Raw genomic sequence first — 16,119 nt, 5'->3', positions numbered from 1 at the left:
ATAAGATAGACACGATTGGCGAAAGGGGTATCATCTATGAATCACTTCCACCACATTGGATTCAATGGGTATGATTCAAGGGCTTTCTTCTCAATGTATTCCATGTATAAGTTGGCCACGATTGGCGAAAGGGGTATCATCTACGAATCGCTTCCACTAGGCTGGCTTCAAAGGGTATGATTCAAGGGCTTTCTTCTCAAAGTATTCCATGTATAAGTTGGCCACAATTGTCGAAAGGGGTATCATCTACGAATCGCTTCCACCAGGAACTGCAAGAATGAATCAAATCTACTTGCGTTCAACTATTTTCACCTTCCAGGGAATATATTATGAGCAGACATCTGGTGTGGCAATGGGATCACCCCTTTCGCCAATTGTGGCCAACTTATACATGGAATACTTTGAGAAGAAAGCCCTTGAATCATACCCTTTGAAGCCAGCCTGGTGGAAGCGATTCGTAGATGATACCAATATAAAATGGACACATGGTAAAACAGAGCTTGACAAGTTTTTTATTCACCTAATTTCTATCTCTCCAGAAATAAAATTTACTATGGAGCTAGAAGAAAACATGAGCATCCCATTTTTAGACGTGCTCATCACTAGGAAAGAGGATGGCTCTTTAGGGCATAAAGTTTTCAGGAAGACAAACCACACAGAAAGCTACCTCCATGCTGATTCCCACCATCACCCAGCCAAGAAGTTTGGTGTTCTAAACACCCTTGCTATCATAGCTCTTTGAATCTCTGACCCTGAGCATCTAAATGAAGAAAAGGAGCATTTAGTTTCAACCTTTAAGAGTATATGCTACAAAGAAAAAGAATTAAAATAGCAATAGAGAAAGTTGAAGGAAGGGTGTTATATCATGAACCTAAGGCTCTAGACCAACCTCAATATGGTAGGGTATTTCTACCTTATATTCAAGGAGTAACTGATAAGATTGCTAAAATACTGAAGAAAAACATAATCACACAATTCTCAGAACCTGGAACTATTAGGCAAGGCATGAGGTCTGTCAAAGATAATATTGGTAGAAATCAACTTAAGGGAGTCTATAAAATAAATTGTTCTTGTGGGAAAAGTTATATTGGTGAAACAGGTCACTCCTTGCAGACAAGACTCAAGGAACATGGAGTTGATATTAGGAATGAAAGGTCTCGTACTTCGGCCTTGGAAGAACATTCCTCAAAAACCAAGCACCATGTCTGCTTCGAAAACGCCTCAATTGTCGCAAGGGAAGAACAACATCATAAGCAAAAGATTAGAGAAGCTCTTGAAATTATCAAACATCCACATAATCTCAACAGAGACAATGGTATTGAGATTAGTGGAAGATGGCTTCCCTTAATTAGAGAAATTAAGATCACCAATACATCTCAGGTATAACAATCTAGGGGTAGATATCCCTCTCCTAATCTAAAATTGTTAGGAGTTAGTAGCATTAATATAATAATTTAAGTATGATAATAATAATAATTATTAGGTATTTAATTACAACATTTACAATAATGATTATAATATTAATTATTTTAGATATCATTTTGGGATTCAACTGTGTTAAGTAAGTCATTCACGTATGACCATTTCCATGAGAGGTAGTCGTAACTGACTAATTTCTCATGATTTTCGAATAGTTCGCTTAGCACTCATTGCATCGGGTGATGCTCACAGGGGTGAAGAAGTGGGATTGAAACTAGTGAAATGAATCACATAGCATCAATCATCACTTCCGGGGCTTGCACCCGGTAACCAGGACTTCCCAGGAGGTCACCCATCCCAGAACTCCTCTGGCTCAAGCGCGCTTAATTGTGGAGTTTTCCCCACAATCAAGCCCACTTAGCTTGCTACCCCATTTGCAAAACCTTAGCAAGTATTGTGCCTCATGAACCATTCAAGTAGAGATCCCTTGACTCTTTTTGAATTTAAGTATGGGGGTTTACGCAGTGCATTATATTAGACTACCTCTCATGGAAATGGTCATACGTGAATAACTTACTTAACGCAGTTGAATCCCAAAATGATATCTAATATAATGCACTGCGTAAACCCCCATACTTAAATATTAATTATTTGTTCTTGATATTAATCATTAATTATTAATTATGAATATTCAATTATTAATTAATAATTAATAATTTATATTAATAATTAACTAATTAATATCGATTAATATTAATTAATATTAATAATTAATCAATATTATTAATTATTATGATTACCATTTTAATTATTAATATCGATTATTATGTCTTGATATTAATTATCAATTATCAATATTAATTATTTATTATTAATTAATTATTAATTATTAATTATTAATTATTAATTATTAATTATTAATTATTAATATTGATTTTTTAATTATTAATATGATTAATTAATTCTAATATATTAATTAGTAATCAATATTAATATAATTTAAAATTTAATATTAAATATTAGTATTCATTAAATACTAATAAATATTTCACACCCTAATTTATAATTAATAATATTATTACTATTGTATTAATATTTAAATTAATAAATTAACTCATCAGTAATTAATCAAAATTAATATTATTTGAAAAAGTCGACATTCATCTCATCCTTCTCTCCTCATAACTATTTAAATACCTCATTTAAGCTCTTCTACTATCAACATTCAAAAGGTCCTGATGATGGATCCCGGTTGGGATTTGAAACGTTGATGGAAAAATGGTTTTTACTGTGGATTCTCCGGTAACTAAATCTAAAGATTATGAACTCCAATTGACAATTTAAAGTCAAGAGTTTAAGTAAAATTAAATTTACCTAACATTCTTTGTCTACCTCATTAAGCACATGAAGAATTGTCCATGAGATTCAAAATTGGGATGTATGGAAAATAAGAGTACATGTGGTGAACTTGGTTGTTGAATGATGAGGAGTGAGGTTGAAATTTTGAATGCGAAATGGTGGGTGGTGAAGATACAAAGAAGAGGGTGGAGATGTAAGCTAATGAATGATATAAAGGTTAATAATGACACATATTGAAGATGTTGTAGGATGAGGATGAAGTGAAAATTCATGGACAAGGGTGAGGGATAGTTTGAGGTCAAAGCAAGAAAAATCATAGATGTGGATTTGCGCAAGGCTATTTGGACAAGGGTTTAGAAGGTGTTGGAATGGAACACAATGTTTTTAAAGTTACAACAAGGAATTAAAGAGTGATTGCAAAATGAGATGAATGGATGGGGAGTCATGGAGAGGAATGGACATGTAAATGAGGAAAGATGAGTATGTGGTTTCTCTTACACAAATTTGAAGTAATCATGATTATCCTCGAATATTCCGAATAATTCGCGAAGTTTTATATTGGAATACATCTTACGTGATATTATACTCGAATATTCTTAGTGGCATTCGCTCCTTTAACTAACGCCTTATTAAACAAAATTAATAACGTAAGTTGAAAGTTAACAAAATAATTCAAATTTATCTGTCCGAATTCGAAATAGACTGGACCTATAATATGATAATTTCATTAAAAAAAAAGAGTTAATAAATTACTCAATTTAATTTCATGAAAAATGCGGTTCTAGGTCAAACAAGTTTGCCTTAATAAAGAAAAGGCAATAGGAGGCAAAATGCGTGGAATATCATAGATTCTAGAACTTTGATAATATTTTAATAAATTTTGATAGGGATAATTATGTTGCATGAGTTTTTAGAATATGAGAATTTGAATAGGGCGTTGGAAATGGTTAGAGATTTCCTCAAAATTTATAAGAAATAGATAATTGAAAACAATGATATTATATAACATATATATTTTTAATTATATAATTTATATAATAATTAAAATTAATATTGAATTAATATATTCAAATATTAAAATCAATTTAAATATATAAATAATAAATATATAATCTCTCTTATATATAAACATATTCTTTGGGTGTCTTTCTCCTTGAGTCTTTCTCTTTTATATTTATATATAAAATATTAAAATGTCCAGTTCATTATTAGTGCTTTCACACATGATCAGTTTTTGAAACAATTTATATGTTTCTCTAGTTATTCTTAAGAGAAAAAGTGAAGCAACTTTAATGCTTAAGCATTGATTGCCACATACAATATGCACACACAATCTTCTGGGATATATTTACATAAACAGCCAAAGAAATACTCATCATCATGACATCCCATATCGCCTTTATGTCAAGGTGCCATAAGCTTCCTTAACCCATCAAGATATTGCTCCAGTCTCTCAATTAAGGATATCGGTGTTAAGGATGTCTTTGGCCTTCTCCCTGTGAAGGTCCAAAGAAATACTCATCAGCATGACATCCCAGATATTGCCCTTACGTCGAGGTGCCATAAGCTTCCTTAACCCATCAAGATATTGCTCCAGTCTCTCAATTAAGGATATCGGTGTTAAGGATGTCTTTGGCCTTTCTTCCTATGAAGGTTTCAACATAGGCTCATGTTTTGTGGGCAGTTCAACATATTTCTCTACAAGCTTTGTATTCCCCAACCCCATGGAATGTTGGAACTAAAAAAAAAATAGTCTTCAAAGCTCCCAAAGCTTTCCCAAGCTCTCATTGCAGCTCGGGTGAAAAGGGAATGTTTCCATACAATTCCAAAGCTCCCAGGAGTGCAGGAACAATTGGAAAGGGTTTCCCATGTTTCCATACAATTCCAAAGCTCCGAGGAGTGCAGGAACAATTGGAAAGGGTTTCCCACCTCTTGGGATCAGTGCCCGTGTACAGTCAAATTTTAAAATTTTGGGTGTCCTCTAAATTTTTAATGGTGTTAGGTCTATTTGCACTAACGAAAACATGATTTAAACACTCCTTCTATAGCTAAATTTTTTTTATCAAAATTCCAAACATTTTTAACCATCCAATCAATTCCTCTAATAAATTTGTCGAAACATTTCACTCTTATCAAACTTTTATGACTATTACCTAATATGACTATTTCGTGAACGGAAAAAGAATTTAAAGAATGAAAATACTAGATTATATTCAAAATTTCAAATAGGTCAAATAAATTTAATAAGGGAATCCACGGATTAAATTATACAGTAATGTTTAATTTTATGACTATTTCGTGAACGGAAAAAGAATTTAATGGATGAAAATACTATATTATATTTTAAATTACAAATAAGTCAAATAAATTTAATAAGGGAATCCACGGATTAAATTACACGGTATAATCCCAATGTTTAATGTTGTTTAAGGTTGATTGAATTTTACGAAAATAAAAAAGTATTATTGTGATCAGATTTGTTTTTGTTTTTTAAGAACGGATATATGTATATCTTATTTAAAGAAATATCAATACAAAATTATTTTTATTTAAATTACATAGGGATTTATTAAAATTTAAAAAGAAATGATTTATTAATAGTTGTTTTATAATTATCTTTTATTAAAATTAAATTGGATATTCAAAAAAAATTATTCATGATTTTTTAACATTTTATTTTTATTGTTTGAGAGAAGTGTAAAAATAATATTTTAAAACCAATACATAGTTTTAATAATATAATATTTTAAAACGAACCAATTAATCAAATCAGCTAATAACGGAGGTCTGAGAACTGCGAGACTAGGGTTCGGGCGATGGCATTTTCTCAGGTGAACAGGGTATCTGAAGGCCCGGATGCCGCCGCCGATCACAAAGATCAACACGGCGCAGCAAAGGAGGGGTACCGGGCAGACGGCAATGCGATACATGATCGATTCAATCGGATTCTCGCATCAAACAGACCGGATCTCATCCGCTATCGAACGGAGGCGATGGTGAAGGCGATCTACAGGAGCACAATAGATCTGTTTTGTGCCGCCGCTAAGCACATAGAACAACACGGGATAGAGACGGATGGGGCCCTGGTAAATGGATGCGCAGAGTACCTTTTCTTTCGGGCTTGGTCCGGATCCACCAACGGAAAGCAGCCACAAGACTGGGATCTATACAAACAGAAATTGGGATTGCTATTCCGCTTCTGGGTTCAGGACAAATCTTTCAGGACGGATCTGGGAATCATCATACAAAACGCATGGCCACCTGTATCAAAACAGCTGGATCCCAACCTGTACCGGACAGCAGCGATTCTCCCAGCGAGGGGTATGCCTGGGAAAGGAAGCAGTGCCTGCGGTTTTGGAAAAATGATCCGGCAGCATCCGGCCCGATCTGACATTATCTGGCAGATCTCAATCAATTTGGTTGATGAACAATCAAGGGGCGAGAGCTTAGATCTAGATCCACAGCGATCTACAATAGGAAATGCTGAAAAAGAACTGATCGCAAAACAGCACTTTCTCTTGAGAGACAACAAGGAAACCCCACATAGATCTGGATCACAGATTCAGAACTTAGTCCGAAACAGAGAACAGAGAGAGGAGTTGCAGGAAGAAACAAAAATCAATATCTTCATCAGATCCATGGAAGGAATTACACTATGTATCAGAATAGGAAAAGGGGAGGAGATAATCATCCTCAAACAGAGGATACAAGAAAGAACTGGAATAACTCCGTGCAAACAGCTTCTTCTTCACTCAGGAAAAGTATTGCAGGATGATCGCAAACTAATAGAATATGGAATAGGAAACAACTCAACAATATGCCTTAGCACAAGGATACGCGGAGGCTGTTCCGGCACAAGCTCAAAAGGACCAGCATCCTTCAAAGATGCACTAAAAGGGAAGGTAGAACCACAAACGAAAACAGAGCAGCAAACTACAATACCTGGGGCCTACATTGTGGAGCAGACAACACATAATCCAGCCTTAACTATTGCTATACCAGAGGTAAACGAAATACACACTGATTATCTAACCAAAGCAGTGGTTTGCAGATTTAATGGATACTGGCCCAAACCAAAAGCTCTCCGACAATGGATCTACTCCATATGGACAGAAAGCTGTGACATTCATTTATGCTCAAAGGGATTCTTCATTGTCAAATTTGATACCATAAAGGACAAGGAATATGCATTAAACGAAGGGCCATGGTTCTGGGGCAATGCAGGCCTGTTTGTAAAACCCTGGTTTCCAGAATTCGACCCCAACAACATGGTGGTCTCCAAAATGCCTGTATGGGTAAAACTGTTTAATCTACCTATACATTTTTGGCACTATAAAGTACTAGAAGGCATTGGCAACGCTTTGGGGACATTCCTAAAAGTAGACAGCGATCGACTGTCAAAGGATATCTACACTTTCGCCAGGATCTGTGTGGAGGTCGATCTCAGTCAAGGACTACCGGAACACATCTACTTACTCCACAATGGGAAGCAATGGATACAGCCACTCGATTATGAAAACACTGCCTTTCGATGCCGTATATGCAGACAAACTGGACATCTTCAGAGTGCCTGCCCACAGAATAAAAAAGAAAGGAAAAGAAGACAGCCCTCAAAACCAAAAGGCTGGCAGTTTTCAGCCACATGGACAGAGGACATAGAAGAGGAACAGAAGAAGGAAGACATCAGTGTACCTCAAGAAGATGCAAAAGAAGAAAATAATTCAGAAAACAAAAATGAAAGCAGCACACAATACCCACAGATAAATGAAAATCTGATTGAGTATGCTACAGATCCAAATAATAGCAAACCACAGCATCAATTTGAGAACACAGGACAGGAAGTCGGGAGCAGCAAGAGAGCACACTCTTCATCAGGATCAGATTCTGAAAAAGAAATCATGGCTGACACAAACGAACTTCAAATGACTATTGTAACTACCACGCCCAACAATGAAGGTTGGCGGAAAGTGGAGAAAAAGAAAGGCAGGAGATAGGAAAGTCTAGATTGTCTAGTTAATTGATCATTAGCTCCTGATTAGCAGGACAAGTTTTGTTACTATGAACATTACAGCAATGCCAATGGCATCTACTTTATGTAATTTTATAATCTTAATGAAAATTACTGATTTTTCCAGTGGAAAAAAAAAAATATATAATATTTTAAAACCAATACATAGTTTTAATAATGTTTTTTTTTTTGATGTTTTGTTTAATTATTTATTTGAACACTTTCCTTTTATGAGAAGGGATTTTTAAATTCCCAAGCAAATCCATAGACCTGTTCAAATAATTCGTGTTGGCCAAAAAAACCAACACTTCACTGTTATGGGATCACCTAGCTTGCATGATTGTTTGTTTTAGTGTCTTAAAATATAAGAAGACTAATAGTGAGAAAATATTTCAAAATTTAGATTTAACGTTAGTATAAGTTGGATAATCTATGAGATAGGTATTTTTATTCATGCAAATTTGTTGTTATTTTAGCAATGTTTATTTTCTTCTTATTTCTTATTTTTGAGATTTAGGTTAGTTAACTCAATTTTTTCCCAACTTTTATTACCCCCACAATTTCTCCTTAATTCTTATGTTATAATATTTTTAATATTATCTTATGATCTAAAAATCTCCTCATTTATTCCCAATGGTGTAGCAAAGAATGACATTCTTATGTGATGTCTATTTGTGCTAAAGGTGGTGATTTCAGCTAGAGTTAGAAGTAATTTTAGGAAAACTCTTCTCTCTCATGTAGTTTACCTTTCTTTTTATATATAAAATACATAATCATACACATGTTTTCGATGGGGGAAAGGCTTGCTTCAATGAGAACAAGATAAGGTGTAATTCCTTTAATCTTGGATTGTATGTTATAAAATACTTCTAGATATGTTTTATTTTTCTCCATGAATCTTTGGGAATAGTACAACTCCAAACCTTACATCCATATAAAATAATAGGAGTTTATATATATCCTATATAGAAAGATATGTTGACCTACAATATTTTTCAAGCCCATAACGAGTTTTCCATCTTCTATTTATCCTTTTTCTCATTGCTATAATTCCACTTGAGCTTCTCATGTATTATAATTCTAAAATATTTGCATGAAGGAACCTCCTCCATGTTGTTTTTATCATATCTGAGATTATCATGATTTTTGTTCTATTGATACTAATAGTCATATTCATCTTAGAACAAACATCCTGGAGGATTTTTAGTTGCTTACCAAGGTCATAAATTGTTTTCTCAAAAGAACAATATCATCAACATAAAGGAGAAGACTTATGACTATACCAATGAGCGTGGGACCAACACAACCTTCATCTTGTTGACACTCTTCTAGTTGATCAATGTATATGACAAAATAGGTAGGGAACTAGAAATAGCCTTGCTTAATTCTTCTAACCTCCCTCAGTGATTTTAAACTTGACAATAACATTCTCACACAATCTTATCACAACCCTCAACTTGAAAATAACTATTATTGATTTAAATTTATTTTGCAAATTTATTTTGAAAACAAAGTCAAAAACATTTTCAAAGCAATAAAATAATAAAAAAAACTAAATTTATTATTGTAATACTCCTAAACTAACAAGAGAGAAATGAATAATTCATTTAATATTTAACATCTAACTAGCTACACTAAAATAAATTATAATGAAAAACGTTCTGATATCAATTTTATATATATATATATATATATAACTCAATTTACCATGCTGGAAATATAAAAGAAAAAATATAAATTCTTTGCATATTTAAGACAAAATTAAACTTATGGTATATAAATTATATTAACTCTAAATTGAAGGCAAAAGATCACTATTGGCAGATAAGGGAAACTACTCGTAAAAGTTCCACGGGCGAAGAGTGGGCAATGTGGATCTGACGTTGCTGTCACGGTCACCCACGTACCGGGATCTGGTTTCCCGTGCGTTATAAATACGCCTCGTTTCCCTTGCCTTATAAATACGCCTCACTTCCCATGCCTTATCACTCCCACCTGCCTTGCATTTTTTGGTGTGTTGTGCAGTCATGGCGCTGGCCGTTTCTTATTCGTCTTCCCGTCAATGGGTATGCATTTTAGCTCTGGCATTGCTGTTCTGGCAGTGTGCGGGGGATAATGGCAGACTCACGCAAGCAGAAGCCGATAGAATTGTTCGTCTTCCTGGGCAGCCGCCAGTGGATTTCTCTCATTATGCGGGATATGTGACTGTCAACAAAGAGAGCGGCAGGGCTCTGTTTTATTGGTTCTTTGAAGCAACTCAAAACGCGTCGCAAAAACCTCTTGTTCTCTGGCTCACTGGAGGTATATTACTTACTCTCTTCATATATATAATTATATATATACCATGCATTTTTCCCTGGCGTGTTAATGGAAACATAGTAAGAATAGTCACGAAGTAACGGCCTGTGTTGTATATATAACATTGAAATTCAGGACCAGGCTGTTCATCAGTCGGAGGCGGAGAGGCACTGGAATTGGGGCCATTTTTGGTAGAGAAGAATACATCGCAGCTTCGCCTAAACGAGTATTCTTGGAATAAAGGTTATTCATCCTTCTCTTCCAATTACTTAGAGTACTGGTCAGGGACTTAACTTTCGGCCTTACGCTACTGACCAGAATGCTGGTTATAACTTACATGTGTGCTTCCAAGCATTTTCTGAATGACACTTTGTTATAGAAGTGCAGCAGCCCAGCATAGTAATACTTTTCACTTTTCACATAGCAAACCATATTATTGTTTTATTTTATTTATTTTTATTTTGCGAAGATTTTTTTATTTTATTTTTAATGACTTTTGTATGGAAATGAAGATGATGGTTAATATTTGATATAAACTTTATTTTTCTTACAAAACATATAAAAGATGGTTTGATGGTGTGTATTTATTAGGATATTACTTCTATTAAGGTTTTAGATATGTGAAGATACTTGTTTTTTATATTATATAAAAATAAATAAATAAAAATTTCAATATTTAATTATATATAAATTATTCAAGATTATATATATATATATAAAATAAAGATATAAAGTTTGCAGGTGAAGTATATTTAGGGAGTGATGGAGAAAGATAAACATTATCCAAAAGCAATTAGTAATTTATAACCCAAGATCAAGGAGAATATTCCCTATCTTACCTTTTTGATCAAAGTGATGTATAAGAAAAAACTTCACAATATGGAATCCAAGAGGCTCCCAAAAATTGCTTCTAACTTTAGTCAAAACCCCCATGTCGGCCTCAAGCGTTGTTGTCTTCACTCAACCTTTGGGGGATTACAGAGGAGATCATCATGGGAAGCAAGGACAATATCAAAGACACTATTACCTCTAGTTTTAAGGACAAGATGTGGGATGCTAAGGAGCCTAAGGTAAAAGGAAGCTAAGGTACTATAAGGAGGTGATCAACCCCACCCTTATAGCCAGAATTATCTCTCTCTTGACTAGCACTAAGAAGAAAATGAACATCATTATGACTAAGAACTAACTCTCATGAGCTTAAGAGTGAGACTCGGCGGTGGTCTACTCCCAAGGCTCCTTATATATATATATATAACAGGTAGTGTAGTTTTCTTCTAATTTTGAATCTATCATGTCTAGAGGGAAATCAATTTTTTAGACATTGAAACCCTTTTTAGAGTGCTAAATATAAATATAAGAAATGATTGCATCTTCATATATTTTATCACTTTTAATTCATCATATTACTAATATATGTGCAATTAAGAGATAACTATATTAATTTATTACAATAAAAGACAAGATATGAAGAAATTGTGTAATTCCTTTTGTGCTAAATATAAAATTGAAACATGATATTTAAAAATATATTAATAACCAATAACATACTTCAATATTATTCATACATATATAATTTCATTACTTAAGCGCGTATATATATATATATATATATAGATATAAAATTTAAATTTATTAGATATAAAAAAAATCAAAATTTTTAAGTTAACCTTTTTTGAAAATTGTAGATTTTAAAGAATCAAATTTCTTCTTATACAAAAATATGAAGTTAAGATCCATCTATCTTAATTTTACTTAAATTTTAATAATTAATAAATAATTTTAATATAATTATATTTTTTTCCTATAATTGATTATTAATTTTAGTTTTAATTATATATAATAAGTTTTTTATCACTATTCACAATATATATTTCTTTATAGCTTTATTACCTGAAACTTTATTATAAAAAATTTAAATAATTAAATTTTCTTTTACTTTATTTTGGAAGTTTTATTTTATTATAAATTTTATATTTTATTATGAATATTATTATTTTGAAAATCATTAATTCCAAAATTGATTAAAGACCTTATTGAGATAATAACTTTGAGATAATTTTCTAAAATGGTTACATTGTAACTGGGTTTTAGCATATGAACTTTCTATCTAAAGCGCAGATGCAAGTATTACGAGAACGGAAGGTTATTTGATATCTGGTGGCTACTATTGCTGCGCGGAAATAATTTTTTTGGTTTTAAAACATGATTTTAAAATGAATCGAAGGAAGGCTTATTTGATATCTAGTTGTTATTATTCCTATGTTGAAACAGTTTTCTGGTTTTAGAATATGATTTTAAAATGATTCACGATTAGTTTAGAGTTTTGTTATTATTTTTAAAGTTCGTCTTCATTTAATTATAAAAGAATATTTAGAAATATTTTTCTAAAGTCTTTCCATTATCATTCACAAGTAAATTATTTTTATAATCCAATTTTCTCTAAATAATAATCAATATGAACTTAAACTCTGATACACTCTAACCTTAAAGTTTGCAAACACTTTGATACATTCAAATATAAAAATCAAAAGAACATATTTAAATGCGAGACGTGTGAATTGATCGAACGCCTTACACGTTTTTGGATATGGTATTCTTCAGAGGCAAACATGTTATTCTTGGAGTCACCTGTTGGAGTTGGCTTTTCGTATACAAATACATCCTCCGAATTGAAGAATCTCGGGGACACAATTACAGGTAACATTTGAGCGTTCATGCTGCTTTCATTTCACATGAAGATTTTGAGTCGTAGGTGTTAAGCATAGTACGTGTATAAGCGTTGAATAAAGGTGTAGTCGAATTGAACTTGCAGCGCAGGACAATTACGTGTTTTTGCTAAATTGGTTGGAAAGGTTTCCAGCGTACAAGTCTCGAGAGTTTTACATCACAGGAGAGAGTTACGGAGGTAATTTGGAGAATTTGAATTATAAATTTATATATATTTATATTTTAATGCGTTAATATAGATTTTTTATTTATAAAAATAATTAATATTTAAAAATTTAATTATTTAATAAGTATTTTTTTAAATTATTTTTTAATATTTTTAAATTAATTATCATGAAAATAATTTAATAGAATATTTACAAAATGTTTAATGTATTTTTTTAACTTATAAATATAATATTGAAAATTGTTATCAAGTTCTCCATCAATGTATTATATCAAATTATCAATCCTGTACATATCATAATAATAATTGTGAAATGGTTAGAAAAACATTGAGGGACTTTTTAAATATATATTTAAATTTTAATAAAGTAAAATTATTAAAAAATTATTAAAAAGAAAAGAAAAAATATTATATAAATAGTAAGAGCAGTTAATTTTAAATTTTAAAAAGTTTTATAGTAAAATTGCAATTCTTAAAATTAAAGAAAATATTCTAATTTCTTTCCAGAACTGTAATCCCTATGTCAAAAACTTATATGAAGTGCCTAATTCTAACCATACTAATTTGAATGTCTTTATAGAGGATGGTATATTTAGCTAGAAGATATTCATTTGGAGTTTATGTAGCTATCTAATGGGAAAGAGAAGGATGAGAGAGTTTTCCTCACCCTTTACATGTACAACCTCTTCAATTTCCCATTGAAGCAAGACTTCTCTAAGTAGTGGATGCAACTTCTCAGTGTGCCTATGTTTAAAGGTAGAGATTAAAGAATTCTTTCCAATTATAAGACTATTATGATTAGCTTCATTTTAAGCAAGTTGTATAAAATTATTTAAAAAAAAAAATTAACCTATAGCTACAAAGCCATGATAAAAGAGTTAAGAGCCAGATAAATTTAAGAGATGTCATTCATGAACCTAAATTTCCATACTATTAAATAGAAAAATCCCATATATAAATACACAATAATTTTGATTTTTTTAATTTTGCTAAAATATCTTCAGCATTACCATACATATCTCCAAATGCAAAGAGCATCAATGATCTCTAAGTTTAATTTATTTGAAAAGAGTTCCAAGTATATAAATATTGAATATAACAATTACATGATGAGTTTGAAAGTTAGCTAATAAGATGGATTTTCTGACATTGTGATTCTGTATCAGGACATTTTGTCCCGCAGCTTGCAGAGGTGATATTTGATCGCAACAACGGCACAAACAAGGACAACGTCATTAATCTCAAAGGCTTCATGGTAAACATCTTAGCTTTTTTACTTTACATAATTATATCAGCATGTTTGATATTTCATAATCATTTCAACGTTGTTTTTCTTCGCGATCGGTCTCTTTAACAAATTATCTGATCAAAATTTACTGTAACTCGGTATTGAAGGTAGGAAATGCAGTGATAGATAATGATCACGACACCAATGGTATGGTAGACTATGCATGGAGTCACGCAGTTATTGCAGACGAAGAGTACCACAGCCTAAAAAACTCGTGCAATTCAAAGACAGGCAACCAAACATTGTGCGGTAATGGATTGTCTGCAGCGTACGCCGATATCAGTATTTACAATTTGTACACGCCTGTCTGTTTGCAGCAGCAATCCTCAAATTTCCTTCCAAAACATGTACGTAACACACGGCTTTTCATTACATTTCTGTGGTAAGGATGAAGGTCCTTCATTGTTCATGCTTCACTTAATTCATTGTCACTTCTCCTCTAATTATATGCATGCATGCATGGTGATTTTCTTCAACGTAGGCGCTGTGGCCTAAGTTACGTTATGGTTATGATCCCTGCGACGAAGTATATGTAGGCGTATATTTCAACAGAGCTGATGTCCAGAAAGCGTTGCATGCAAATACAACCCAAATTCCTTACCCGTGGGCACTCTGCAGGTAACAATAGAATTGTCGTTTCTAATAAAAACAATTGTAAATATATAAATAGAGTAATACACTATATTTTCAAAAACGATATAATTATATTATATAAATCTAATATTAAACAGTAATTACTTTATATGCTAGTGTTATTCATATACTTGTTATTATTATTATCATCATTATAACTTTCATTCTAATGGAATTTTCTTCATACATATACAGTGACGTAGTTTTCCAAAACTGGAATGACTCTGCTTCCTCTATTCTGCCTATTTTCCGGAAGCTTATCAAGGCTGGTTTAAGAATATGGGTGTATAGGTATTTATTAAACTTTCTGTATTTTAAGCATTTCTAAAATTAACTGGTAAAAGAGATTTTCTAAAATGGTCAGCGAAATAAATTCTGTCTGAAATAGAAATTCCATTACTAGGATTAGATCTTCACACATTTTATTTTTTAATAGAGAAAAAGAACAATTAAAATTTATATTAAAATATATAATAAACTAAAATGACTTTTTCTTAACCCTAGATTAGGACAACTGGTTTATAACTCGAATTGAATGAATCTTTTGCAGTGGTGACACCGACGGGTGTGTTCCTGTAACTTCAACACGGTACAGCTTAAATGCCCTTGGGCTTACCATAAAAGATGAATGGAGTGTTTGGTATAACAGCCAGCAGGTAAATGCAAGGCCCTACCTTTCTGCGAAACTCTAATTTGCCTGCAATATATCTTGCACGGCTTTTAACTGTGGTTAAGATGACTGATCACAGGTGGGAGGATGGACCATTGGTTATGAGGGGCTTACGTTTCTCACGGTCCGAGGAGCAGGACATCAGGTGCCAATGTTCACTCCTAAACCTGCTCTCGGAGTGTTCAAGCATTTCCTCAGTGATTCGCCTCTACCCAAATCAAGTGAACCATAAATAGCCAAACCCACAGGATGGGTTTGCTTCTAATTCTCTGGTTGCAAGTTCTCCTTATATCTATTAATAAAACAGATATGGAATGCAGCATAACTATTATTTGTCAAATCTATAGCATCTGTGTTGCCTAATTACATGCAAAGTTTGAACTCGAAATAAAGTATTACACATTTACATAGTCAAAGGGTCTATGGATTCAATGATAAATTGAGATCTGTTTACTTTGTCAAAGGGTGTATGGATTCAATCATAAATTGAGATCTGCTGGTAAATTTCTTTCATTGCAAGTAGGAATCTTATTGATATATCCCAGTGGTGG

The 16,119-nt window shown here is 32.5% G+C and overlaps 1 protein-coding gene across 1 annotated transcript; it reads left to right on the top strand.

Annotated features, from left to right (window-relative positions):
• The first annotated feature begins 9,813 nt into the window (after positions 1-9,813).
• On the top strand, positions 9,814-15,843 carry LOC149232701 (serine carboxypeptidase-like 35). The gene is made up of 10 exons (XM_089381978.1): positions 9,814-10,087; positions 10,220-10,327; positions 12,686-12,781; positions 12,897-12,989; positions 14,144-14,232; positions 14,373-14,612; positions 14,747-14,883; positions 15,094-15,189; positions 15,449-15,554; positions 15,648-15,843. Exons 1-10 carry the CDS (start codon positions 9,814-9,816, stop codon positions 15,798-15,800), a joined length of 1,392 nt encoding a protein of 463 aa, XP_089238104.1. The 3' UTR covers positions 15,801-15,843.
• The last annotated feature ends 276 nt before the right edge of the window (positions 15,844-16,119 follow it).

This window comes from Pinus tabuliformis, chromosome J (genome assembly GCF_031772625.1).
Source record: "Pinus tabuliformis cultivar Carrire ecotype Pingquan chromosome J, CPIR1, whole genome shotgun sequence".
Lineage (NCBI taxonomy): Eukaryota > Viridiplantae > Streptophyta > Pinopsida > Pinales > Pinaceae > Pinus > Pinus tabuliformis.
The sequence above is the reverse complement of the archived record's forward strand: the minus strand, read 5'-3'. Positions and strand labels throughout refer to the sequence as shown.

What these genes read in the sequence shown, in the direction of transcription:
- LOC149232701 (XM_089381978.1), top strand. Translation starts at nt 9,814, where the DNA reads ATGGCGCTGGCCGTTTCTTATTCGTCTTCCCGTCAATGGGTATGCATT. An exon ending in CACAGGAGAGAGTTACGGAG is followed by an intron (nt 12,990 to 14,143) that starts GTAATTTGGAGA and finishes ATTCTGTATCAG; the next exon opens with GACATTTTGTCCCGCAGCTT. An exon ending in TTAAGAATATGGGTGTATAG is followed by an intron (nt 15,190 to 15,448) that starts GTATTTATTAAA and finishes AATCTTTTGCAG; the next exon opens with TGGTGACACCGACGGGTGTG.